Source organism: Osmerus mordax, chromosome 14 (genome assembly GCF_038355195.1).
Source record: "Osmerus mordax isolate fOsmMor3 chromosome 14, fOsmMor3.pri, whole genome shotgun sequence".
Taxonomy (NCBI): domain Eukaryota; kingdom Metazoa; phylum Chordata; class Actinopteri; order Osmeriformes; family Osmeridae; genus Osmerus; species Osmerus mordax.
In genome coordinates this window covers 7477724-7504046 of record NC_090063.1, presented here as the reverse complement: position 1 = coordinate 7504046, position 26323 = coordinate 7477724, and the positions used below count along the sequence as shown (strand labels likewise).

General features: G+C 39.0%; 4 protein-coding genes across 9 annotated transcripts in view; 2 read left to right on the top strand and 2 right to left on the bottom strand.

The window, feature by feature from the left end:
• Positions 1-2475: 2475 nt before the first annotated feature.
• tfpil (tissue factor pathway inhibitor-like) lies at positions 2476-5220 on the bottom strand. The gene is made up of 6 exons (XM_067250965.1): positions 5090-5220; positions 4477-4671; positions 3883-4047; positions 3342-3404; positions 3106-3184; positions 2476-2888 (listed from the first exon to the last, which is right to left on the bottom strand). The coding sequence occupies exons 1-6, from the start codon at positions 5151-5153 to the stop codon at positions 2831-2833; spliced, it is 624 nt and encodes a 207-aa protein (XP_067107066.1). The 5' UTR covers positions 5154-5220; the 3' UTR covers positions 2476-2830.
• Positions 5221-6208: 988 nt separating this feature from the next.
• On the top strand, positions 6209-9023 carry zdhhc12b (zinc finger DHHC-type palmitoyltransferase 12b). Its single transcript, XM_067250098.1, has 5 exons — positions 6209-6498; positions 6829-6968; positions 7110-7202; positions 7322-7488; positions 7662-9023. Exons 1-5 carry the CDS (start codon positions 6402-6404, stop codon positions 7975-7977), a joined length of 813 nt encoding a protein of 270 aa, XP_067106199.1. The 5' UTR covers positions 6209-6401; the 3' UTR covers positions 7978-9023.
• Positions 9024-10283: 1260 nt separating this feature from the next.
• Positions 10284-19190, bottom strand: pkn3 (protein kinase N3). Its single transcript, XM_067250097.1, has 22 exons — positions 18958-19190; positions 18155-18431; positions 17870-18027; positions 17628-17757; positions 17236-17387; positions 16704-16935; positions 16334-16516; positions 15877-15986; positions 15573-15716; positions 15049-15124; positions 14353-14515; positions 14043-14145; positions 13721-13788; positions 13554-13620; positions 13226-13317; positions 12872-13048; positions 12664-12726; positions 12088-12164; positions 11597-11739; positions 11311-11418; positions 10935-11015; positions 10284-10689 (listed from the first exon to the last, which is right to left on the bottom strand). Exons 1-22 carry the CDS (start codon positions 18976-18978, stop codon positions 10483-10485), a joined length of 2832 nt encoding a protein of 943 aa, XP_067106198.1. The 5' UTR covers positions 18979-19190; the 3' UTR covers positions 10284-10482.
• Positions 19191-20025: 835 nt separating this feature from the next.
• The window catches only part of sptan1 (spectrin alpha, non-erythrocytic 1), a 31341-nt gene continuing 25043 nt past the window's right edge, over positions 20026-26323 (top strand). For 5 of the 6 annotated variants that reach the window (XM_067251124.1, XM_067251123.1, XM_067251122.1 and 2 more), the window contains exon 1: positions 20026-20143. The gene's annotated coding sequence lies outside the window, so the exon portion shown is untranslated. Of the gene's footprint in view, positions 20144-22732; positions 22887-26323 lie in introns of those variants that run through there. The other variant, XM_067251120.1, reaches the window with a different exon arrangement.

The following is a 26323-nucleotide window of genomic DNA, read 5'->3' as shown; positions in this document are numbered from 1 at the left end:
AAAAGCTTTCATTTACTTGTGTATTAATTCATGATTAAATAGCCTACATGTTTTGATAGACGTCGACGGATGTTTTTTGTTTTATTGATGTAGGCTGTTATAAAAATAGTATGATGAAAACAATTCAGTGAAACATTATGTGTTTATCTATCAGCAAGGTGAAGTTAGTTTATTTGACATTCAACATTCGTCTCACATTCGGGAAAGCTAGTTTGCAGCATCGCGTTAAGGACCGGGTTTAAACTACCCATACAATTTAGAAAAATTAGGACATGATAATGTAATCAAAATGATGATAATATTTCTATGAATATAAAACGTCAAACGGACACCTGAGTATTCTAACAATGTCTTGTATACTTCCACAACCTTTACTTTTTCAATTACGTTTTTTTTAAATGATAGAAAATTACTAATCTCTGAAATAGCATGAAATCCTCGTTAATCGTAATAACTTTTTCAAACTTTTACTGAAAATTCTCAAATATAGGCTACACCAGATTATTCTAATAATGTCTGACCTACTTCCACATTATTTACTTTTTCAACTAGGTTTTAAACAAAATGATAGAAAATCACAAATCTCTGAAAATAGCATGAACTGAAAAAGTAAAGGGTGTGAAAGTAGGCCATACATTATTAGAATAATCTGGTGTATATTTGAGATTTTTTGACACAAATTAGAAAAAGTTGTTAAATTTGGCGAGGATTTCATGTGATTTTCAGAGATTAGCGATTTTCTATTATTTAAAAAAAAAACGTAATTGAAAAAGTAAAGTGTGTGAAAGTAGGCCAGACTTTATTAGAATAATATGGTGTCAATTTGAGATTTTTTGACACAAATTTGAAAAAGTTATAAAGTTTAGCGAGGAGTTCATGCTATTTTCAGAGATTAGCGATTTTCTATCATTTGTTTAAAAACGTAATTGAAAAAGTAAAGGGTGTGGAAGTAGGCCAGACATTACTAGAATCATATGGTGTATATTTGAGACTTTTCAGTACAGATTTGAAAAAGTGATTACGTTTAGCGAGGATTTCATGTTATTTTCAGAGATTAGCGATTTTCTATCATTAAAAAATCTACGTAATTTAAAAAGTAAAGGGTGTGGAAGTAGGCCAGACTTTATTAGAATAATATGGTGTTAATTTGAGATTTCTTAACACAAATTTTAAAAGATTGTTAAGATTAACAAGGATTTCATGCTATTTTAAGGTATGAGCGATTTTATATATATTTCAAACGTAATTGAAGAAGTAAAGGATGTGGAAGTATACCAGACATTGTTAGAATACTCAGGTGTCCATTTGAGATTTTATATTCATAGAAGTATTATAATAGTCATAATATTTTATGACTATAGTTTAAACCCGGTCCCTAAAGCGACGCTGCAAACTAGCGTTTTCCGAGACGAATGTTGAATGTCGAATATGAAACTAACTTCACCTCGGTAGGTCAATCATCATTATGGAGGACCATTGTATGAAGTGTAAAGTCTATTGTTTATTTTATTCATGTAATATTTCTAGCAATATTTTATATTTCCCAATTTGTTAATCAATTGCCTAATTAATTTCTGCCTTACCATTTTCATTTAATAAGATTCATACTAAATAGTGCTAAGTGCCTGTGATGCAGTCGGTGATGAAGATGTCGGTGAAACACACAAACCAGGGGCGATTCTAGGATCAGACCTTTAGGGGGGCTCAGCCCCCAATGAGAATGTGACATCTGCGCCATGAAATTAACTACCTACTTCTTCTCTCCTCTTCTGAAAGGTGCATGGCAACACTGGATATTAAACCTGTTTAAAGCCCTTTGAACCTGTTATTGTTATTGTCCTCTGTCACTAACAGACAGAGGGAGTCAGGTGGCTGAGCGGTTAGGGAATCAGGCTAGTAATCTGAAGGTTGCCAGTTCGATTCCCAGCTGTGTCAAATGACGTTGTGTCCTTGGGCAAGGCACTTCACCCTACTTGCCTCGGGGGAATGTCCCTGTACTTATTGTAAGTCGCTCTGGATAAGAGCATCTGCTAAATGACTAAAATGTAACAGACACTATTGCAAACTCTTACATTACAGCACGAAAACTTATTTAAGATAATAATAATTCATAATAATTAATTTTTTTAAATGTTTTATTATTATTTTTACGGATGCTGGGATTACATTTAGGTGTGCTTGAGCACCCCTAAAAAGAGTCTAAAATCGCCACTGACACAAACACTGATTCCTGGAACTACAGACAACCCACAACTGACCGAGGAGGCTAAACTTGTATGCTCGTTTGCGCCTCACTATATCCATGCCTCAAGAAACCAACCGAAGAGGCTAAAGTGTAAGGAATAGTGTTCTTGTCCTATAACTTTTGCGGCTCGTTTCAACACCGACAACCGACCGAGGAACACCTGAACTATTTATAGGCCTATATGAAAAAGATTATAGTCAAGTTTCGAAAAACATATTTATTTTTGTCCTTTGTACAGTACAGACCAGATCAGAAATAAATCCATCCATTAATATACTGACAATTAAGTATGTGTATCATGTCATTTCCAAATGGTATCAATATGTTTATGCTACATTTCAATCCATTGCTTCCAGACACCAGTTTCAACTTCAAAACATCAGCATGTACAAAATCTTTTATGTCTAGTTTATAAGTTAAACATAGATCTATGCTCTTAATTTGGCTCATAGTCTTAACAGTACAGTGTATAAATAATTTCCTTCAAAACCGGCATGTCATATTTGTATTCATAATAAACAAAAACTGTCTTGACAAAGTTTAGAAATACCAAACAGATTGGTGATAGCATGTAAAAATGATTCTCTAGTTCATTTCAATGTCCGGCACTGGCTGTCTCTTTCCTCTGTTGTCTTTCTCTTTCCTAGAAAGGAGAGAAGGTTGTCTGGTTATTTTTTTACTCTGTCATCTGAGTGTCAAGAGTTACTATTAAATTACGTTCAAACCAATTGATTACCAAATCTATATCTGTTCCTGTATTGTAGATTGCATACAGTATAAAAGCAAATGTGAGTTCCCTTCCCTTCCTTTCTTAAATGCTTTAACCCTTTAAATATTACTAAAACATCTACTTTACTTACTTTTGTTTGACAACAAGAACAATAGAAGCGATCACAGCCACTGTGAAAACTACTCCTCCCAGAATTCCCACAATCAAGCCTGAGACAAAGCAAAAACAAAAGCAAGGATTAAGATTTCAAAAATAATTGTTCAAATTCACATATAACCCTAACCCTTGAGAACAATTTAAACTAACCAAATGTATCAAATTATATCATTGAACCCAATCACATTTGTATGTTCAACCATTTCATACCTGCATCAGTGGTGGCCTGATCTGGGTTAGGGATTTCCCCAGCCCCAATCCTGCCTGCTCTTGCTGTAGAGAAAGAGGACACCTCATTTCAATTAGTACACACAGGAAAATGTTATCCGTGGTCATGGTGAGACTTCTTGTGGATTAAACAGGAACTGCACAACTGAGCAACTGCATGGCCAGGGGGAAGGGGCTGAATAATGTGGGTTTATTGCAGTTGCCCAACCCTGTTCCTGGAGGGCTATGATGTGGGTTTCCGGTTGGACAGCCCTGGTACAGCAGGGAATTGTGCGAAATGGGTGACTTATGCAGAATAACTTAATTGGAAAGATTGCAATTTTTTCATGGCAAATACCTCAATACATTTGTTTACTTAACATTCAAAATACACCAAAACCCCTTTTGTTTACCTTACAGTACTCTATTAGTCATTTACATATTTCTTTCAGTACATTCTTAATATGCTTATATGCTAATATAATATATTAGTATATTGTCATATAGTAATATACACACTATATGACAAATATTGATAACCAACCCATGCAGATACTCTGGCAATCCTCTCTGGTCTCAAAGCGGTTTCCATTGCCCTGGCAGCCTCCGTAGATGAATAGACGACAGTTCTTCTCCTCTTGGTTATAGTGGTACCTCAGGAGCATGCCGAAGCAGCTGCCTTGGTCTACTACGAGGTTACATACAGCATCTGGGAGAAAAGGAAGAACAGGAAACATGTAGATTAAATTGACATTGACCAGTACTTGAAATATATAAACGGTGTGGGAAAATTGAACTCTAAATAAGTGCAACTGTAATGCCTTAATTTAAAATTATAAGTGAACCTCATACAAAGGTTTATAAATGAACAAACAATTTTGCGGCAAAAGAAAAAATAGTTCTCAACTAAGACTTTAGTTAAATAGTATGATATAAATTTTAAAAACAATCTTGGTAAAACATTGAGTTTAGTTTACAATTTCCTTTATCATTTACTGCAAACAAAAAACATAAATCAATGTACAGGTCAAAATCTAAAATGCGAGAAGTTTGGTACGTTAACTTCCTTCCCGCCTTCTTACTCATTAAACCTCACTTCTCACAAAATGGCCACGGGCATGGCTAGGTGTCTGCCTACCTGCAGCTGGGTACAGATCATTGTACTTGGAGGAGCAAGACTCCATGCAGTCTCTGTCGTTGTGAAATCGGTTGTCATTCCCTCCCTGTCCTTTGTAGAAGAAAGGCATGCAGAATCCAGTACTGTGGTCATAGAAGTACTGCAGTTCAGACTGTTCGCCGGTCCCTTCTTCCATTTGCTTACTGCAGTTTGGGTCTAAGAGAAAAATGGCTGTTAGTCAGCATCATAGGAGTGACAGAGGTCATTCAGGCATGGTTTACTAGATACAAATGTTAACATCCTAAGCTTTTTTGTGGTCTTTGTTCTAAAAGTAGCCTTCTGCACCTGTTTGACACATCAGTCCTCCATACATTCACCAAAATAGCAAAACACAAACAAAATAACAACTGGGTAATCAAACACAGAATTATGACATCATACTAAATATGACAAAACAAATATATAATTGATCATGTTTTGTATCTATGTAAGCATTCTAACATGACAAAATCTGAAAGTAAGAAATTAAACATTTGGCCAATGTAGGGTGGCAAAATCTTACTGTTACAATAACACAATGAAAGCAAAGCCACGAGGTACTCCAGACATTGAAAAAAAAGTTTAATAAACTTACTTTCAGCTGAATTCATACAAAGTGTTACACCAAGTAATAACAATTGAAAGTAGATTTTTGCCATCGTGTTGCCGTTGCTAGAACCAAACGTAAGTTTACCGTTGAGGTAAAAGTGTCTCTCTTTTCAAATCCTACTCTTGTTAGTCCAGGTAAGTTCTGTCCTTTGGACCCCTTATCAAGGATTTTAGAGTTATACGACAAGGGAGTGTCTCTCTGTCTCTTCCCTCTGACTTCATGGTTTCTATCATAAAACATGAAAATGACTGACAGTATCGAAGCAATAAAGCAATGGTCTTTATTGTAGTTCAGTCAAGTTCAAACGAATCCATACAGTTCTTGATTCTTTGTCATAGTAGTTGAGGAGCAAGAAACAAACAAAATTAACAGTTAAACTTATGAACCAGTGCTTTCACATACAACATCATCATAGGGTTAAGAAACTTTCCACATATGATTTATGTAAATGTGAAAATATTCACCAGAATGAGATTTTGCTTTTATGATATCATAAGTGACTAGATGATGTGGAGGTTGAACAAGTAGCCTATTTTGAGAATTGTAGTTGTGATCTGAGAAATGTCAGTACCAAACCTGAAGAACTGTCATCATTTGCTGCATCATGGGCACTGAACTACTTATCTATAAATCCAGATATCTGTGTGTCACCCACATATTACTGCCTCTTTACTGTGCCCTATCTATAATTTTAGGAAGCTGTGTGTGTGTGTGTCGCCTACTTCATCACAGGCACTGTGCACTATCTATAGTTCTATCTATAGTTCTATCTATAGTTGTATCTATAGTTCCAGAAAGCTGTGTGTGTGTCACATCTTAATCGCCGACTGCATCACGGACGTGCACTAGTAATAACTAAAAGACAGGAAAGATTTATGCTGCTACGTATTTTTTAACTATTGTTTCATCTTCTTTTATTCACTTGTTTGAGAGCGTGGCGCTGTTGCCTTATTGTGAAAGTTTCACTGAAACGTGACGAAATATCTGCATGCACATTGGTTCGTTGTCTGAACCAGTCCAAAGCATTGGTTTCAACCCAATGGTTGGTTACCAGTCGCCATATCAACAATAACTCGTTAGCAGCTAGCTAACTGAAGGAGTAGAAATTTGTATCTGTCTTTCCGTTTAGGACGTCTTGTTCGACACGTAGGCTAGCATGTTCACGACACACACGGAAGCACACTCCAGCTCGCTTAGCAGCTATGTTGTACATGGTGTTGCAATTTGACCGATCTGGTTAGGCGATGTGTCAGCTAGCGATACTCGTGTGCTGGACAAGTCAATGTAGCCGATAGCTATGTTCAGAAATTTGTTTGGGTCAGGATTTCTTGTAAGGACTGCGCACATTATCCTAACATGGGTGATAACGTTAATTCTATTCCTACATGATACAGGTAACGTTATAGCTAACCAGTTACTTAAAGTGGATTTGCATGGACGAAGCTTAGATATTAATGAGAAAATCGTCTCCGAAAACTGACCCTAATTAGGGTCAGTTTGAGGTTTCCAACAAATTATTAGACTACAGTTACTGTATTAAGTATTTTCTATCTAGAATAGTTATTGTGCTAGTGTATGATACTCTAGCTAATGTTGCTTTAAGTTGTCACTGCATACAAAACAACGTCCATTCTGTGTGTAAAAGAGTTGAATTTTTGCAACTCTCGGGCAAAGTCGGCGTCTAGTAATATTTGTAATAATATTTGCTACTCATTATGTTGCAGATCTCCGAAAACAAGAAGAGTCAGGGAACCTAATACAACCTGTACTCTTCGTCCTTCTGGTTCTCTTGTCAGTGTTGCTGTATTTTACAGTGTCACTGATGGACCCCGGCTTTGTGCTATCTGATGACCGCGATTTGCTAGTGAGTTAGACATGTATTATGCTATTATTCAGTCTGTTATTAATGTCAAAGTGATGTGTTTTGCATTGAATGTACTGTCAACACACCCGGTGTTAAAGGTTCATATGACTGACATGCACCTGTCCTGCATTCTATTGTCAGTTCACTCTTGGCATTACTGAAGAGCAAGATGATATGATTCCACCAACTACAAAATCACTTAGACAACGTCGCTGTGGACATTGCTTACTTCAGGTAAGTATGGACCTGATAGCATGGACATGTCTAAGACAAATATTTAAAGTTATTAAAACATGAACATGGCAAACCTGACTGATTGACAATAACCGGCTTCTCCTTCTGTTGTTGAGCAGCAGCCAATGAGATCCAAGCATTGTCAGACCTGTCAGCATTGCGTCCGTCGCTATGACCACCACTGCCCCTGGATAGAAAATTGTGTTGGGGAAAGGAACCATCGCTGGTTTGTGCTCTACCTGGCTGTCCAGTTGCTTGTTCTGATGTGGGGTCTACATATGGCATGGTGAGTACTATTGCCATTGTTTGGACAGAGTTACACTTACAAGTCATTCACTCCAGTGGTTCCATAATGTTGCTCATACGGCACTGATATGGACATGCATTTTGTGATTAATGTAGTCATATATCATATGACTACTATAATTACTATAATAATAATATATTTTGCTTCTTCAGGTCAGGGTTCATGTTTGCCCCCACCTGGCAGCTGTGGTTACATGCTAACGGAGTGCTATTGGGGGCGGCTGTGATGGAGGCTGTCCTCTCCCTGACAGTGTTGCTCCTCCTCGGCTCCCACCTCTATCTTGTCTCTCTTAACACCACCACATGGGAGTTCATGTCACGCCACCGCATCTCTTACCTCAAACATTGTGGGATTGATGAGAACCCCTTTGACCGTGGTGCATTGCGCAACTTGTGGGGATTCTTTTGTGGCTGGGGGACTGTCGTGTGGGAGCAGGTGTACTTCAGGGAGGGAAACGACCCCATTTAGCTCATAGTTTGTCCTATGTCTACATACCTACAGTAGACGCGGTATTTATTATATTTGTCAAATAATTTACAATGTTTACAGAACAGTGTCTCTATTGGAAATAGATATGATTTTGATATGCACCCTGACCCCAACAAACGAAAATGTTTCAGAAACACAGACGTTATGGGGAATGATTACATTATACCATTCCATGTTTCCTTGTGCTATTCCATTAGTTCTAATGTACAAATATTTTAAAATAGCAGTGCAATTGAATTGCAAAATTGTTACAGAATTATAGAAGTAGACCAGAGAAATACCAACAAAAAAGTTCAAGGGGACTGGTACATGTATAGATTGATAGCAAGTAAAGCATGTGCAGACTTACCTTTATGATGATACAGGAGAAAAGTGAAAATGTTTATCTGGTATTGGTTCCTTAGCCATGGGATGAAGCTAGTTCTTTTGTGTGTTTTTTATAGACTCAATGCTTTTTAGACTCATTGGAGTAGAGCCCTATGCTGGGCATTTCTATAGGTGAGTCTCATGACTTCAGTGGAACTGGATGGGCAGCTGTGGGAAACTCGACCAGCACAATCATAATCTTAGTCATATCCTATTGTCTTGTCTCAAGACTTTTATACTCCTCCCCACATTGTTCTCTAGCCTGACAAGTATAAAAGACCAAAATGCACCTTTACCAGGTTTTAAATGCTGATTATCATGGATCATACTAAAGTGAGCAGTATTTTCCAGCTCATCATCTTGCCTACTGGGAATGAATAGAAAACATTGTATTGTCTGACAGGAACAAATGCACTCAATTCACTTTTGATCTCCAGCTGTATTATAATCAACCACATACCACACTACCTGTTACAAAGGTAGACTGTATCTACTAAGGAACCTGTTAGTTTCTTTAGTTGTGCTGATACTGAAAATCAACAACAAACATTGATCAATTATACTGCTCTGTACTGTTTTCCAAAGCACATTCCTGTTTTATGTTGTGTTTCTTGTAAGTAGTGTTATTGTCTAATCACTAAATTATGTGTACTTAATCTGTACAATAATGCAGGCTTAGTTTAGGCCCCACCACAGCTCAATGATGCATTTCCAGAGGAAAACATTCGAGCCAAATTATTAATGTGTACTCGTTTCATACTATTAACCTAATAACAGTAAAAAAACACTGGTATGGTACAACACCCGTTCTTTTTGTGAAAGGGGTATGAGGTGTTTACAATCAAGAAATACAAACACTGTTTGTATTTGAAATATCAACATTTTGTGAGCTTCTGTGGTTCATTGTGAAATGCTAAATAGGTAACTGTTTCTTATTGAATGGTACTGAAGCATTAAGATATTTATATAGAGTGAATCATTTTTAAAACAAGTCGGGTAATAGCAAATACCATGTCTAGTAGATAGTCACTGGGATTACTGAGATTATTTTTGTAAACATTTATATTTATAGTTCTAAATTAACTTCATCTGTCAATTTGTTTTATAAAAGAAAGTCAGTTTTACATTTTTAAAGTTGTTGTGTATACTGTGAGCACTTAAGTACTGTTAGATGAGGTGAATTTGAGAACAAGGAGGACTGTCTTGTGTATTCCTTTTACATTTTCTGCTGTGGAATATAGTGACTATTAGAGAGCAATAATTGTAAATCCTTATTTTTAAAGTTATTTATTTTGTAACTGTAAATTGTTATATTAGGATTTTGAAATGCAATTTTACATGATTGTTTGTTCAGTTGACTTAAAATTTTTCAATATTTATGCAACATTCCTTGGTTCTATATGTTTTCTACTTTGCAGTGTTTCCTCCAATAAATGTATTAAATGCAATATTTATTAAACGTCACTAACATTTTTGTCAAATATTGCTTTATTAATTTACATTTTTCTTCATGTGTATCATGCATATCAACTTCCAATTCAACTTAAACAATAATTGTTCACCAAATCTACTCTGGTAAATGAAATCCTATTCATTACTGTAAAAGGAATGTAAAGCAAGCTTTGATCATATATTTAACATTTCATATAATTTATCTTTGAGATAAATAAAGACCTTGTATTTTAGCGATGTTTACTGACAAAATTAGAATATGGTAATATAATGAAAAGTACATTCGACTGAACCCAAATTCAATCCCACAAGAAAAATGCATTTAAATGTGTAATAAAACAAAGCTTTTCATTCTTAAATTTGACAAACAATGGATGACAAATCAATAACAAACATTTGAACAAGGAAGAGACAAACAAGACCACCTACTGTAGTTAACAGAAGAACAAGAAATCAATTTAGCTAAGAACAGTGGTTCTCAAAGTGAAAGTAACAGACCAATGTCTCATTAGTATGCACAGATGTTGTAGGCAGAGTGAGGGTAGGATGCCAATGAATGTGTGAGTACACCAGACAGTGTACACGGGGGCTTGACTTTGCAAAGATAGGGGCAAAACAATAGAGCAACAGTGCTTATGTTGCCAAGGGAAACCATTCAAAATAGCTTTACACTAAATGCTTTGAGCAGAAGTCAAAATCAGCAAAGATATCATTCTGCTTGGCAGTTAGGAAGTAAGGTGTTTGGGGAGGGGTAAGTACAGGTCTGAGAGATGTGAACTCTTTGTCAAAGTTACTGACATCTGTTGGTGCTTTAATCGAGGGTATGAACGGCGGTTTCACCTTTTTGGCTAGCAGAGCCTCCCAGACAACACCCTGCAAAATAAAAAATACTGTACATTCAGCAAGAAGAAAACATTGAACATTGAAACAGTTTGCTAAAACAACCAATGGCATTCCTTTAAAAAATGTGTACTTCAAATTAAAAGAAATACCAGTAGCCAACCCAGTCGCTAAGGTTACATGCAACACCGGTTCTTCTCTTTTGACTGATATACAAGGAAAATGATGAGCTTTTTAACAAAAAGAGATGGAAGGACCACCAAACAGTGAGTGTTTACCTGGAAGAACCTGTGTCTCTTGACCTCGTTAGAATCCTGTTCTCCTGCTCCTAGTCTTCTCTCAGGGTTCTTTTGTAGCAGCTACAGCAACGGGAAATTGCGAGTCATTATCCAGGCAAAGGATATTCAACCACTCTACTTATATGATTCCATCTACGGACTTCTGTTAAGTGGCATCAATTCAAATGTTTTATTTAATTTAATATACACACTTGAAATGATAGTTAATTTTAACTATTAACTTACCTAGATTTACTCAACAGAATTTTCACTTCAATACCATTTGTCCTATGCACTGCCATTGATGAAACTGATCTTACTCTGCCATTCTTTAATTCAAGACAACAGACTACGTCAGTGCAACACACTATCTTACCTTTTGGATGATTGACACAGATTCAGGTGATAGGAATCTAGGATAGCGAACTTCATCATTCACAATGCTGTCAAACACCTCCTCTTCGTCATCACCAGGAAAAGGAGACTGTCAGTGACAAGAAAACAGAGGTAAAGAAATGCATCATAGATATCTTATGTATAACCATAATATTCATCATTAATATTTGTTCTGTTATAGCAAGCAAATTCAAAAAGTATATGTAACGGCGAAATAGACTTTCTATAGGCACTGTACCTTCGGGTCAACACATTATAGAACTTACCTCCCCCACCAGCATTTCATAAATGAGCACTCCCAGTCCCCACCAGTCCACAGAGCGTGTGTAGTTATTTTCTGTTAACACCTCCGGAGCTAGAAACTCAGGTGTGCCACAGAAGGTGGAAGTGTAATCCCCGTGGCCCATACCTGCATTCAGATACACAGAAATATCAAGGCTTGAAGCAGGCCAACACGGGTGTAGTTAATGAGCATAATGAGTGCCGAAGTGCCAATGCCGTAACTAAACTTCGCTCATATGTTGTAAACTACTCTTGCCATGTTGCTGTAGCTTGGCTTGCTACATTTCCCTGGTGGGTAGCTTCAGTGTAGCGAAGCTTCATTTAATGTAACTGGTATCTTAAATCACTACATTTTCCAAGTAGCTTGCCCAACACTGAGTATGGACATTTTACCATGCTTAATGATCTATGGACAACTCTGATATTGATTAAAAGTCACACCCAAGTAAATGGCATGTTGTCAAAACTTACTTACCTTCTTTGCACAACCCAAAGTCTGCTATTTTTACAAAGCCATCTGCATCCATTAGCAGGTTGTCAAGCTTCAAATCACTGAAAGAGTAACAATTCATAGATTCATTTGGCCTTCCACTTAAAACAGTTATACATCTACTGCTACTGGTATTTAGCCTCTAGTTCAAAATTGGTGATGTTGCAGCACAATGGACCCTTAATTAAAACAACTTTCAATTACATTTATTAAATTGCACCTTGCAATGAAATTATCCACTATGTGGTGTAGGAATTTTCCAAATAGCAAATTTCCTTGCCTGGCGATTAATAATGTGATTATATCAACTTTTTAAAGTAATCATCCTCCAATATTAAACGGGTTGGGTCTATTTCAGACTTGTTGGTTTAGATTTGTTCAGATTTTGGGGAGGTTGATTCAATCCCCATTTTTAATTAGGATACTTACTACAGTAGCAACACCCCTAGGCTAAAAAGGTTTACATCACAGCAGCACAAGACTGTCAAGTTTACTGATGTGAGACTAAATGTTGATGGAATGGTCAGTCTGGTTAGCTGGGCTAGTGACCTTTGAACTCACCGGTAAACTATTTTGTTCTGATGAAGGAACTCCAGTCCGAGAAGCACACAGGAAGCATAGAACCTACACAATAAACATGCATGCACTCTTCAGACAGTCAAGTTCTTGAATGGAATTGAAGTGTTACATTAGTAACTGTATGGTTGTTATAGTATTGCAGGGCTTGAAATGTATGCCACTCAAGGACCTTGTGCGTGAAAGTTTTTACCGGGTCTGTTTCTCGGTGAAGATGTTTGCGTGTATGTGAGTCATTAAGTCGCCCCCAGGTGAATAGTCCATCACAAAGCAAAAGTGTTCCACTGTCTGGAAGCTGCCATGCAGATTCACCAGGAAGGGATGGTCTGATTGGTTGATTGTCTCAAAAATCCTCTTCTCACACATAAGACTGATTAACGACACTCATGCACACACAGACACACAGAGAGAGAGAGCAAGCCATCTTAAAAAAATAAAAATCTTCAAGTTATGTTATAGACTTGCTTAATTAGGGCTGTGTTGGTTCTGCTCCATGCAGGTTGTTGCCGCAGCAGTATTTTTAAATCAACTCATCAGCCTCTCTCACCTTTCCACTTCATCACGTGTCACCACGTCACCTTTCTTCAGTGCTTTTATGGCGAATATTTGCCCAGACTTCTTATACTGTGCCAGCAGGACCTTGGGACAAAAACGCACACTTAATTTGTTATCTGACCATTACTTTGTTAATCTGACCAGTTATTAAAACTTGGACACTAAGCTTCTAATATAATTATACCCAGCAACCTTTGCACATGAAATGTGCACTTCATTCTCCGAGGACCCTGAATTGGATGACCCACCACATATCTTTTATGAGATATCCCATCCAATGTGGTATCCATGAAGAACTACATCTCAGCACAGATATTTACCTTTCCAAAGTGTCCTCTTCCCAGAACTGAGAAGCAATTGAAATCGTCCATCTGCAATCCTTTTTTCCTGAATAGAGGCATTATAGATTAGATTAGTTGGCAAAGAGGGCTAGGTTTAGGTAAACCCTGCATAGGAAGATCCAGAGTGACATGGAAGACCAACTTACTTAGGGGAGGGATGGGATATGGTCTTTTCTATGGGTGTATGGTATTCAGATGCGACATCTGTAAAAGGCTTAAGGGAAGGAGGTGAGATGAAGATGTGAACACAGAGAGAGAACAAGCACTTGACATCAAGCAACTGACTATCCAAGGAAGTGAAGAGCGAACAAGCTTTTAATATGAAGCTTCTCAAGTGAAGTACAAGGTCAACATTGTGTTACGAGTTTGAAATCCCAAAATACAATCAAACAACCAAGGACTTCTTTCTTGCACTTTGCCACATACAAATAAAGAACAAAAGGATGTGTAAATCTGGCAGACTCATACCACAGAGGGAGAGATTTGTGGTGCAGGAGTTTTTTCCACTGTGTGACGTGAGGCTTTAGCAGGACGGTCTTCACTAAAGTCGAGTTTCACCACAGCAGCATCTCTGCAACAGTGTTACTGTTCCTTTAAACATCTGATTTCAGACAGTTGGCCAACATTTTTTTTTAAACTTATTCCTACAATATAAAGTCTTCTTTTTGTTCTGTACCTAGACCTAAATATTGTTGGTACATTTTTGGGGTTAGAGTTAGGCCTATCTTAGTTGCTTTAATCCTTGTTCCTAAATAGTGGTTGAAGCTTCATTGCATACCCTTGAAGATTAGGGGTGGACACAGTTCTCTCAGTTATGGGGGGAGATATAACATCCAGGCCCATGGCTGCCAGGGAGCCACAGGGGGGCAGGATGCTCATCATCAGACGACCCCACGTAGCAAAGTTCATGTTCATCTGGGCTGCCCGTAAAAAGTTTTTCCCTGAGGAGATGGGCTCAGTTTAAATCTGCTAGTTACTACTAGTTAATACTATTACATAACTTTATTAAATATAATAAAGGTCAAATGTGTGCCTCTACACAGCTGTACTCGTGTCAAATTAGTTTACTAGTATATATAAAAGTATATTTGTGCACAAGGTAGGGTAAAAAGTTTGAATTAAATACACAAAATAAACATGGGATATTTATAGACAATGAGGAGTCGTCAATTAAGACTGAGCTCAGTAAATATGAGGCACTGAAGTAGTACTATGCAATCATTTAAATGCTCAACAATAATGTTCCAAATAGAAGCTAGGAAATGGAAAGGTTGAACCACTGGGGGAACCTATTTTCTACTTCCTATCATGACACTCAGATGATGCTTTTATCCAGCTTGAGACTGCTTTAGGTGCACACTTACTCTACAAAAGGGCCTGCAAATACTTAGTCTGGAAGGTGTATCTCAAACATGGCTTAGGCCATACCAGGAAAATAATGATTTCATGAATAAATGATACATAAATAATCTACCTTTTTCTTTCGGAAAAATGCGCTTCTGTCTCTGGAGTTTGGTGAGCCGCTCTATGACAGGTTTGATAAAGGTGACCTAAAAAAAGAAAACAGTGAGATACTAATTAATATAAATAATAATACACGGCTAGTGTGCTTGTAGTGTATGAGTAATTTTTAAAAGCATTGGCTAAATAACTGAATTGTTGTTTTGATACCAAATATTATAGTCATGTTTGTGAAGTGTTGATTCACTAAATAGTTCTGATGGTTTTGAGTTATCGGAGCACCCACTTGATGTGCTGAGCTCGATCTCCAGAACAATAACACACTTAGAAAACACTATGTGGCAAACACTTGGAAAATATGGGTAGGTTGGTACTTCGAAATACAGCACTCATTACAAGTAATACTGCTTAGTGTTCCCTTGGCTAGTCTATGAATGTACTAACCTTATTGAAGAGGAACAAACTGCACCTGTGGTACACATTGACAGTCAGGCCTTTGATACATCACCCTGTTTTCTCACTGGTCTTCACACTAACCTCTGTGAACAGCATGCCTTGGGGCTCAAGGTCCAGACACAGGCTATGGCGCTGGTTGTCCAGAAAGTCCTCCAGACGAAGGAACTGGATTGCGCACAGGTTCCTCCAATCCCGCCAGTACACACCAATGTCCAGCTCTCTGGACTAAACAAGGGGATTGAACAATGGTGACACAAATACCACAATTTTATTGGCTCTAATGGCACTAACTCTCTTCTGATTAGTTGCCAAATTGATCATTGTAATGGTAATAAGAATCAAGATAAGATGTATAGAAAAGACTGAGTGACTCAGAAAGACTGACTCGCTCAAGTTCAATGCTGAAGCTCTGGTTCCAGGCATCTTTGTTGAGGGATCTCCAGTTGGTGCGACCGACCATTCTATTGTCCAACTTCAGCACAGCGCTGATCTCAGCTGAGGAAAAGTGTCAGGAAACAGGAAACACAATAGTTTAGTGGCAACGGTTTCTAGTTTACTTTCCTCAATTCAGCAGTTTGTGAATACATTGTATTTGTACATTTGCTAATTGACACGAAGAGTCATTCAGTGATATGCTTGATATTATTGGAAAGCTAAGAGTCTGTTGTTTCATCTGATATCAAATTTAAAAAAATGTGGAGTCAGTTGAAATCATTATTTGAACCAGCCAGAAGAAAAGGTTATCTATATTTGGATATGAGAGTAAGGAAATGTAAAAAAGGGTGGGAAAAGCATTAATAAAACAAAAAAATTGTGGCTGTGTTTACAGGGGACACACTTACAGGAGAGTTCGTCAGTTTTAGGGGCTTTGCCATTGGTGCTCCGACCATAAAGGCCAGCTCTCAGCTTCAAGGACTTAGCCTCTGAGGGGCTATCAGGGGTTGTTTGGATGCTGGTCATGTGACAGCGGCTGGGAATAGATTCCAACAGGTCCTGACAGCCCATAATACGTACCTCAAGTCTCCCTGGAAGTCCATATAAGGGTTTGGGCAAACAAATTATAACACATTTTGGATGGATGGAGGGTTAGATAGACAGGCTTGTATAATACAACAGGCAGAAAAACTAGATCATAGAAATGTCTTATTTATTGTACCTAATACAATGAGAGCTATGAATCAGAAATGCAAATACAATGCTATTGTTATTTACCTGTAAGGCTGACGGGTTTAAAGAACTTAGAAGAGCCAGAAGAAGAAACTGAAGTAGTACTGGAGTTTAAGCTTCCTTTCTGCAAACCCATGGAGGGTGTGTTCCCCTGAGTGAGTTCATCCTTTATAGCAGCACGTTTGGGATGGTCTTGGGGAAGCTCATTCAAACGCCGTTCCAAAGACAGATGCAGCAGGTCAATCTTCTGAGAGGATTCTTGAAATCGTGCCCGGGCCTTTGTGGGAACGCCCCCATACACACAGATCCAAACATTACAGTACAGGCAATGAGTGGTAACAAAAACGGGCAGCAGAAGATTTGCAACATTTAGCCTGTCTTACTGGAAGTGTGTTTTTATGGTTGACTATTTTATTGTGATATTTGGAGAAATCATATTGATTAAGAGCTAAGAGTATTCTGTCAGAATGAATACCTTGCATACCTAAATTGCCAAGAGGGGAATAATGAAGAACACTGGTACAATTAACATTAGGATAAACCAATTTGGGTCATTTATAGGTTACAAGTACTCTACCTCTGCTAATCCCCGGTGATCCAGCACCTTGAGTCCCCCCAGTTGCTTCACCACATTCTTGGCACCCTCAGCCACAGCTGCCTCAATCTTTAGGTGGTGCCTGAGTTCTGCCACTCTTAGTTCAAGAAGACCGATATCATCTAGCTTTCGACCTGGGTGGGAACAGATGTACATAAAGGTGTCCCAACTTTGAGATCATTTCCGAGAAGCATGGTGGGTTTCATTATTGTAAAATGAAATACATTTGGAACCATTAAGAGTGCTCTAGAGTGAATGCACACATCCTCAGACTGGGGCTAAGATTTATTTTTCTGAAAAATAAATCTTAGCCCCAGTCTGAGGTTGGGTGCACTGCTATCCATGTCCCATTATGGTTGTGTTGACTAACTCACCATCCATATCTGTGGCATCTCTAACCCCATTTCTAGTCTGGTTAACTTTGACAATTTGCATGCGGAGCAACTCAATTTTGGTCCGACTGTCTTGTAACATTTTCTGGGCTGTAGAAACCAATTTACGGTCCTGGAGAAGAGAAGTTAAGGACACAAGGCACTGGGGTTCCTAGATTTGAGAAGATAGGTAAAAAGCTTGTTTAACATAGCAACAGGCCATGTGTGTTAAGGCCCTCCCAAACCTTTACGGAGCTGCTGGCGTAGGTCTGAATGATGTTCTCAGCCCCCTGTTTAACTTTGGTCTCCATGGTCAACTGTTTTTTCAATGTGATGACACGATTGGCCAATGGTGACATGGGTTCCTCCCAACAACATGGGTCAGGTGATGTGGTGTCCTCTACTACTCCAAAAAAGTAAAACAAAAGTTTTGTTTTATTCAGGTACAGAAAGAGACCCCTTAAGATGTTTAGCAGTATTTGTAATCTATACTAAATACTATATTATTTACACGCTGATAAAATGATTACCTGCATTTCTGTCCTTTTCTGTGGCCATGGCACGAGCAGTGAGTTCTTGCAGCTCCCAGTGTAAGTGCTCCAACTTGCGGCTTGATGCTCTCAGCTGGCCTTCTACATCAGCAGCACTCTTGCGGTTAGTGACAGCACGTCGAAGCCTCTCTGCTGCCTCCTTGATCTTCAGCTCGCGCTGGATCTCCTGCCTGAGCGTGGTGCGTGCATCTTCAAGTCGCTGCTGAAATGTGGGGTCCAGGATGTCTCCATCAACAAGGCCTTGCATGCAAGTGTTCTGCCAAAGAAGAAAACAATTGGTTAATTCCATGTGAAGATCAAGAAGCAAAACCAGACGTCATCACTTGTCAACCCCAAGGGAGAGGTAGCTGAGTTGCATGCATTGCATTTGAAAAGACAAAGCCCCTAAACATCAACAGCTGAGGTGTGGTGGAAGAACTTGACTAGCTCACACACATATGTAAAACCCCAGAAAACACGGTTAGAATGAATAATGGAAAAGGAAACAACCCCATAATTTACTATCACACACTACTACTGCTACTTTCCCCTAGGCGGTGAATGGAATCCAGCCACAAGACAATTTTTATTTTATGTATGGTACATTACCCCAATAAGACTTTTGTAAGCGTTCAAAGCCAGATTCATATTTTCTCTTTGAGTTAGACTAATTTCATGTGCCCGTGGGTACAGATTTTTTTTAAGGCCTACAGTAGGCTAGCCTACTACAGAACGTAGAGAAATTGAGTTGAGTTATCTACATGACCTATGCTGCACACGAATTACAATTTCCCAGTGCTTACCTGGAGTGTTAAACCTGCCATGTCAAAATATCACTCTTTCTTTATGACAATGGGGTTTCCAAAACACAAACCCGCCGACCGCAAGCCTGAAGTTTGCTTGGATAGCTTACCATAGCTGGCTAACAAACGTTTCCACTGAAATCATTTCAAATGTCAATATAGGTTAGAGAACAAACTTTGTAACTTGTTAAGAGAAAAGCAAAACACAATACAGATGGGTTTACCCCCCCCAAAACAATACTACATAGCAGGATACACCTGTCCGAGTCCCTATAGCAGCACACTAACGGGCTAACAATCATCCCAGGTGAGATGAGGGCGTGTCAAAATGGTGGTATGAGTTTTCAAACTTTTTGGAGGTTCTAAAACTTGACTGTTTAAAGACCTTTTCAATTGCCGAAGCTTATATTACTGGAAGCAATTATGTGTTCGAGAACAATAAGCATTGTATTATTTATCTTAAGAAGTGAATTGGTCTTCATCTTCTTCTTTGTCGATATTAGGCCTATGGCAGACTGCATGTGGGGCAGCTGTTCAATGCTTAAAACAGAATTACTTGGACCTATTCAGGGTATCTAAAATGCATGTTGAAGGCAGTTTGGACGGTATCAGAAACTGTGAGATGCTGTTTAACGCGCCATTTCTGATCACCATCTGATGGTTAGCCAGTGTGTAGCCTATTGTCTGTTTGTCCCATGGTGATGTTTGTGTATAGTGGTACCACGTGGCTGTTTAATAAATACTTGTTTAAAAGACATTTAAATGTCTTTAGCAATTATTCTTAGATTGCTCGATGTAGGCCTATGTGGTTAAGCTACAGTGTTCCATAGACTGTCTATATAGCTATATCCATCCATCTAAAATTGTGATTGGCGTGAGAACATTTTGTATGAGAACCCCACTCTCCTTTCAGTGTCAAGTGTGTGTCTGGCATTGTGGTTCCAAACAAATTTGATGGTTTAAGTTTACTAATCCACCATCAGTTGGAACCACGACCTCTAACGGGTGTTCGGCGTAGTAACTCGGTATCTTCCGACAGTTTCCGTCATTTTCGGTTCTCGCTGCGGTGTATGTCGTCACTGCATCATATTCACCAGATAGACAACGTTAGGATCCGACATCATAAGGGTACTGTAGCCCGATTCTTCGATCCAGTTCTTGAAAGCCTCACACGTTTATTGCAAAGGTAGGCATTATGCATTATTCATTATGCATACTTAACACAGATTCGACAAATTTAATTCATTAAATTGTAGCCTATGTTCTTTTGTTGGCCTCGATGAACAGTATGTCAGAATGCTACCTAGCTAACTAGCATTAGCTAGCTATAATTTGGTTCTAACCTAGCCCCGACGTTATTCTTACGCCAGTTAACAAAATTATTCAATTGACGCAAGTTAATTTAGAAAGCTACTGTGGCAGCATCACCGCACCATGTATCACATTGTCCATTAAGCCTATCTATAGGAACTTTTTTGCATAACGATCATCACCGATACGGGGACCAATGTTAGCAGAATAAATAACATTGCCTAGTAGTATGGCTGCTAGCCGACCTTTGCTCGCGCAGAGAGTAGCACGAGTTTACACGTAACTAGCCATACGGTCATTATGGCCAGAAAATGTTTCTGTATAATGTTATCAAAGGGATTAACTGCATACAGTAGAATGCAAAATTGTAACTCTACAATATAAGCTTTTATTTCAATGGAAAATATGCATACTATCGACGCTATACAGTGGAGTTTCTGTCGGCCTTAAATCGACGACGGACCCGCCCAGCATAGTTGGAATGCTACAGCACAAATGGCTCCAGCTGTTATCTGACCAACGCCTACATGTATGACATAACGGCAATGATCACATTTTCTTCGAGTGAAATACAGAAAAACGTCTGATTAATACTTTAGAGATTGTTGTTCACTGTCAATAAAATTGTTTTTACAGAAGATACCAAATGTAGCCTAATCTAGAGATGTGAGTCTTAATACGTTGCTTCTTGCTGTTTCATGCATGATCGTCGGTTCGGGTTCGGTTTCTCACATTGGTATTACTACGAGATTCAGAATATGTCTCGGGCAGGGGTATAATGGGTCACTTTTGTGCTTAATGTTAGAAAATCAGTATGCAAGCTTGTGGGATTTTGTATTCGCTACGTCTACATTTGGCGTGCACAGATGGGACCAGGAAGGCTTTGCATCCTGTGAACGGTTTTAGTCAGTTGTGGTAGACAAATAAGGTCACATCAAGTTGATGACCATTGTTAATTTGGACAGGGTGACTCACTAAGTCCTGCATCATTGCTTTTGACTGTCTAACAAGCTTTTTCAGAGAGTGGCATCACTTATTGGTTAGTCAGATGCCCCTCCCCACTCAAATAAAAAAAATCCAGGGAGTTCATCTCATCCATCAGAAGCCTGTGATAGTCCTATGAGTGAATATCCACTCTGGTGGTCTTAAGTAACCATCAGTGCTCATTTGCCAATTTCATTTCCAGGTATAGTCTGAGTTGAAAAGAGATTTAGTTATGATAAGTGTCCAAAAAAGGCAGATTTGTTTTGTTTATAGCTATACCAGGGGTGGAGCTTCCTGCAGATGGTTGTGAAGGATGAGAATCAGATGAACAATGGGTGTTCTTATTACATACTTAACCTTTTGTCCTTGATAGTTCATAGACTACCAAGTAAAATGTTTTCACCCTGAATTACTCTATTGGTAGACTGCAATTGCCCTAATATTGCATTAACATTTACTTGTCACCACGCTCTTTTGGTAAAAAAAAGTTCTAATGGAAATGTTATCTGTCAGTCCTCTCACCAAGTTGGGACGTCACTTCTTTGTTCACTAACTGAGACGGCGTGGCCGAAGTGATGTGCCTACTGTGCAATTATCCAAGTCACTGAACAAGGAAGTGACGTCCTAACTGAAGACCCTAGTCATAAAGAAAAGTATGTTTTTGTTTTGTCTTTGAATGGAGTACCCCCACATCGGTGCCAACATGTCGAAATACCTGTATGATCATTTTTATTGCATTAGCATTGGCTCAGTAATAGCCTAAACTGAGACTGGACTGAGAATGTGCTATCATGCTTGGTTTGCACATGTTAAGTCTTCCATTTACCGCACATTTAGGTATTGCCAGAATATCAGGTATCAGGCTGCATTCATTTGTAACCAGATCTAGTGCTACTTTCTCCTTCTTGCCTGAGACTAGATTAGTGAGTGGGTGTTTCAATACGCAGAGCTATGGGCTAGTGGATCACTTCAGTTACCTAAATAATTATAATTGTTTTGGGTTGATTCTGTTACACCGTTGTTAGTTGGATTGGAAGTCTATAAATGTTTGACTTTATTTTACTATGAATCCTTCTTACTTATTAAACTTCATAGTCATCTACGTGTGTATTCCAATACATTAATTTAGTTTGATTAAATCCTTATTGATTGTTGTGTTCACCGTTGTGCCCTGTAGCCAGCCACCAAAGGCAACTGACACCATGTCCAAGTTTGTTAAACCCAAACTGAAGGTAAAAACGTGTGTCATTCGTGTGTGTTTTATGTGTGTGCTTTTCTAGGTGTTTCTCTAGGTGTAGCCTACGTTGTAGGTTTATCTAGACAGACCAATGCATGGAAGGTTCTGGAATGCTGATAGCAGAGGGTTAAGTGTTTGAAAGTAAATGATGTTGTTTTGCTGAGTAGGGAAAGTGAAGGATTAAAAGGGAGAGAGATGGAGAGAGAAGGGATAGGCTGGGCTGAGTCTTGGCTTTCTCCCCACATTGCCTAGCCACTGCAGGGGCAATGCGTCTGTTTGTGCTACACAGGACGTAAGACGGGAAGGAATGGTGTTGTTTTTGTCTCCTTTTGCCTTAGTAAAGACTGTTTTTGGAGGGTAGACTCTACAGACTGGCTGTATATCCACATCACCACAGGTAATGATGGTATACAATAAGGCAATAGACAAACAGTAAAATATCTTAAATTACTGGTGTAGTCGGTTCTTGTGTAGGCTTTAAGACACAAGATTTGTTTCTTAAATTGTCTTTATTTCTTGCATAGCTCTGTTATGTATAACTAATAGATTCATAATGGCAGACTTGGAAGCAAAGGTGCACCTTGACTGAACTGTAAATCTAGCTTAAATCAGTTAATTTGGTAATAGATTTCACTAGATGTGCATGCGCACATTAATAAGAATGAATCTAGGCTGATTGAAGAACAAGTGGGTGAGGCTTAATGTATTTAAGATAATTGTCTTATGACTTTGAGACATTAAGGGTAATTTGATGGGTTTTAGCTGCCATGGCAAATGAATCATAGTCAGGCGTGTTTACTGCATGCTGTGTATGTGTGTTTTTCTCTTTGCATATCTGTATTAGATTTGTTTTGTATAGTCCTTGGCCTAAAGTGTACAATTGTTTAAGGGTGTTGTCACACTTTGTCCCTTTCAGCTCTAAACAAATTCAGATCGATTAGTCAGATTTTTTGCGCATAGTCAGGTGGCTGAACGGTGAGGGAGTCGGGCTAGTAATCCGAAGGTTGCCAGTTCGATTCCCGGTCATGCCAACTGACGTTGTGTCCTTGGGCAAGGCACTTCACCCTGCTTGCCTCGGGGGAATGTCCCTGTATTTACTGTAAGTCGCTCTGGATAAGAGCGTCTGCTAAATGACTAAATGTAAATGCATAGTGCCATGTCATTTTTAATACCGAACCTAAACAAAAGGCATAAGGAGAAACCTGATTGGACAGCTTTCATGGTTAAACTTTAGTGCGCACCAAACAAGCGGGCCAAGACCGCCTGAATTGTGGGTCTCAGTCCGCTTCCAAACAAACTCTGGTGCGGTTCGACTGATATATGAACACTACATGGACCATAGACATCTAAGCTCCTAACACCTTGTGTCCGTATGTTAAAAATACCAGTGTGAATGATAAGAGAACCTTGACTAAATCATTTTCTTAAGAGAACCGAACTACAAATGTGAACACACCCTGAGAGGACTGAGTGGTTTGTTCAATAAGGACTATACCGTATGTGAAAACACCATAACTCTGCGCTACTTACACATTTCTCGGTCAGTGTTTAGTTTTCCTTCAAGCCATGCTATGGATTTGTATTTGATTGTGTGACTGCCATAGGACCATAATTCTTTCCCCCAATCTTCAGTTTTAAATAGGTGTTTTAAGATTGGTCTGTTTTATTTTGCTGAGATTGTGTGGCCACAATGTTTTCTCCTCTTTAGCATGAATTCTGATTGATAAAACGATAAAACTAAGAAGTTTGTTTTTAATATTTTATGGAATGTATTTTTGAGGCTTTTGATCTTTCAGGTGATGTTCTTCAGTTTCATTTAACATTTGGTCTGCATATTACATATTAGGGAAACAATAAGGTGGCGCCCTCGTGTTTCCTGTATATTCCTTTTGGAATTCCATCCTCCCAGTATTGCGTCATCACCCATTCACAAACAGTGGTGTCCAAAAGTGTAACTTGGAAACCAGGATGGGGCTTTTTGTTACATGACCTCATCCATTTCCCCCGCTCTCTCTTTGGCCTCCCTTTTGGGAGAGGCCTTTCTGATTATAAGAAGTCATGACTGCTCTACAGAGTTAACCCAAGAGCAGCATGGTGTCAAGGCCACACTTATGGCTCTCTTCCTTGTTTTAATCCCTTTGTTTCCTTCATACCGTCCTGCCTACCAAGTTAGTGTATTGGGAGGCTGTAGCCTGAATAGTTGGAAATCATTTCAAATGTGTTAGTCTAGTTATAGGAAGGCAGGAAGGTCCTACAGTAGCTACTGAATTATTCAGGTGCTAAAGGCAATGCGTAGGCAGTAGTTCTAATGGAATGAATCAATAGCCCATGCCTCCCTCCACCCACTTATGTTGCATAGATTGGAGCCTCACAGGGTCTCTATAAATATGTATTTCTTTTTCACAAATGGAATCTGTGGCACCTCTGTACTTGACAGACCTGATTATGTTGGAGAAGTGGGAATAGATGGAACACCATCACATAAGAGGCTTGATTGTAGACCACTCCCACTGCTGTATTTCAGCACATTTTCTCTGCACACACATCTAGATCTCATTAACTGAATGTAGATTGAAGTGTTCCACTAGACCACTAATCATATGCCACGGTGACTGTTCTGGTTATGGACTTGTTTTGTCTCCTCTCTGTGACTAAAAGAGTGACTAAAACAGTTGGTGTTGTCAAAGTTAAATACCAATGGTCAGGTTGCTAGGATTTAGGGAAGGGAGGTGACATGTTTGAAAAAGATGTGATTTCTGCCACATTGTCCAGGAGCATTGGCGAAGTAGTATCTTAACTATGTAGGCTGTATCCTTGACCCATTCCATTATGTGGTCTTGATTCATCTAACAGGACCCAAGGACATGCAGTGTTGAGTGGGAAATTGTCCAGTCTGTGAGAAATAACACACACGTTTGCCACCATGTTGGGCTTCACTTAGCCATGGATCTCGCCAGAAATAAATATAAATGTTGAGCAGCTAATATGGATCTCGCGAGTAGTACAGGCACTGCATTAGATTACCACCAACATGCTGCTCTAGTTTAACAATGTTGGGGTTACATTGGTGCAATGTTTAGAATTGGACTTGCTGATGTCATGACAATGGAGTCTGCTCTGGGCCAATGGAGTCTGCTCTGGGCCAATGGAGTCTGCTCTGGGCCAATGGAGTCTGCTCTGGGCCAATGGAGTCTGCTCTGGGCCAATGGAGTCTGCTCTGGGCCAATGGAGTCTGCTCTGGGCCTTTACCAGAGCTCTGCTCCTCCGTACTAAGAGTGTGAGAGGGAGAGAGAGGGAGACTAACTGTTAAATGGACAGTGAGCTTTGAGGGGTTTGTTCAACTATGCTTTTCAGTATTGTAATGTGTGGGTGTCTGCGAGAGAATCCGCCAGGGTAGAAAAAGGCTTTGTAAAAATGGCAGTGAAATGGAGGACGAGTAGGTGTTATCTGCCATTAGCAGCATCAGAATGTTGTGCTATCTGCAGTTGCAGATGTACTGTACTTTGGGCTTTCATGTGGAAAAGGAAACTTTCTAGTTCAAAGTGGCCTCTTCTATTTGACTTAACTATGAATTCCGTCATTTACAGTTTGCAAACCCTTGTCTTGGAATCCACTGACCTGTTCAGATTCTCACTGGAGTGAGTGTCGCACCTCACTGTAAAATGTGCTGTGTCATCCGCAATTACGTCATGCCCTATGCGAAATGACACCACTGAAGAATGGTTGTTTCACTAAAGACTCACTGTTATTTGTCCGCGTAACTGTCTGTGTGGTCAGTCCTGTGATCTTTATTCTTAATCCCCCCACAGGCAAATATCTGTCTAGAACATAGCA

Excerpts from the sequence above, each read along its gene's own strand:
- tfpil (XM_067250965.1), bottom strand. The coding sequence starts at position 5,153 with ATGGCAAAAATCTACTTTCAATTGTTATTACTTGGTGTAACACTTTGT. Across the intron at positions 4,672-5,089 it reads TTGTATGAATTCAGCTGAAA|ACCCAAACTGCAGTAAGCAA; the intron begins GTAAGTTTATTA and ends TTTTTCTCTTAG. Across the intron at positions 2,889-3,105 it reads GTTCTTGTTGTCAAACAAAA|GAAAGAGAAAGACAACAGAG; the intron begins GTAAGTAAAGTA and ends TCTCCTTTCTAG.
- zdhhc12b (XM_067250098.1), top strand. The coding sequence starts at position 6,402 with ATGTTCAGAAATTTGTTTGGGTCAGGATTTCTTGTAAGGACTGCGCAC. Across the intron at positions 6,499-6,828 it reads TCTATTCCTACATGATACAG|ATCTCCGAAAACAAGAAGAG; the intron begins GTAACGTTATAG and ends ATTATGTTGCAG. Across the intron at positions 6,969-7,109 it reads CTGATGACCGCGATTTGCTA|TTCACTCTTGGCATTACTGA; the intron begins GTGAGTTAGACA and ends TTCTATTGTCAG.
- pkn3 (XM_067250097.1), bottom strand. The coding sequence starts at position 18,978 with ATGGCAGGTTTAACACTCCAG. Across the intron at positions 15,987-16,333 it reads TAAAACTGACGAACTCTCCT|CTGAGATCAGCGCTGTGCTG; the intron begins GTAAGTGTGTCC and ends ACTTTTCCTCAG. Across the intron at positions 14,516-15,048 it reads CATTTTTCCGAAAGAAAAAG|GGAAAAACTTTTTACGGGCA; the intron begins GTAGATTATTTA and ends CCATCTCCTCAG.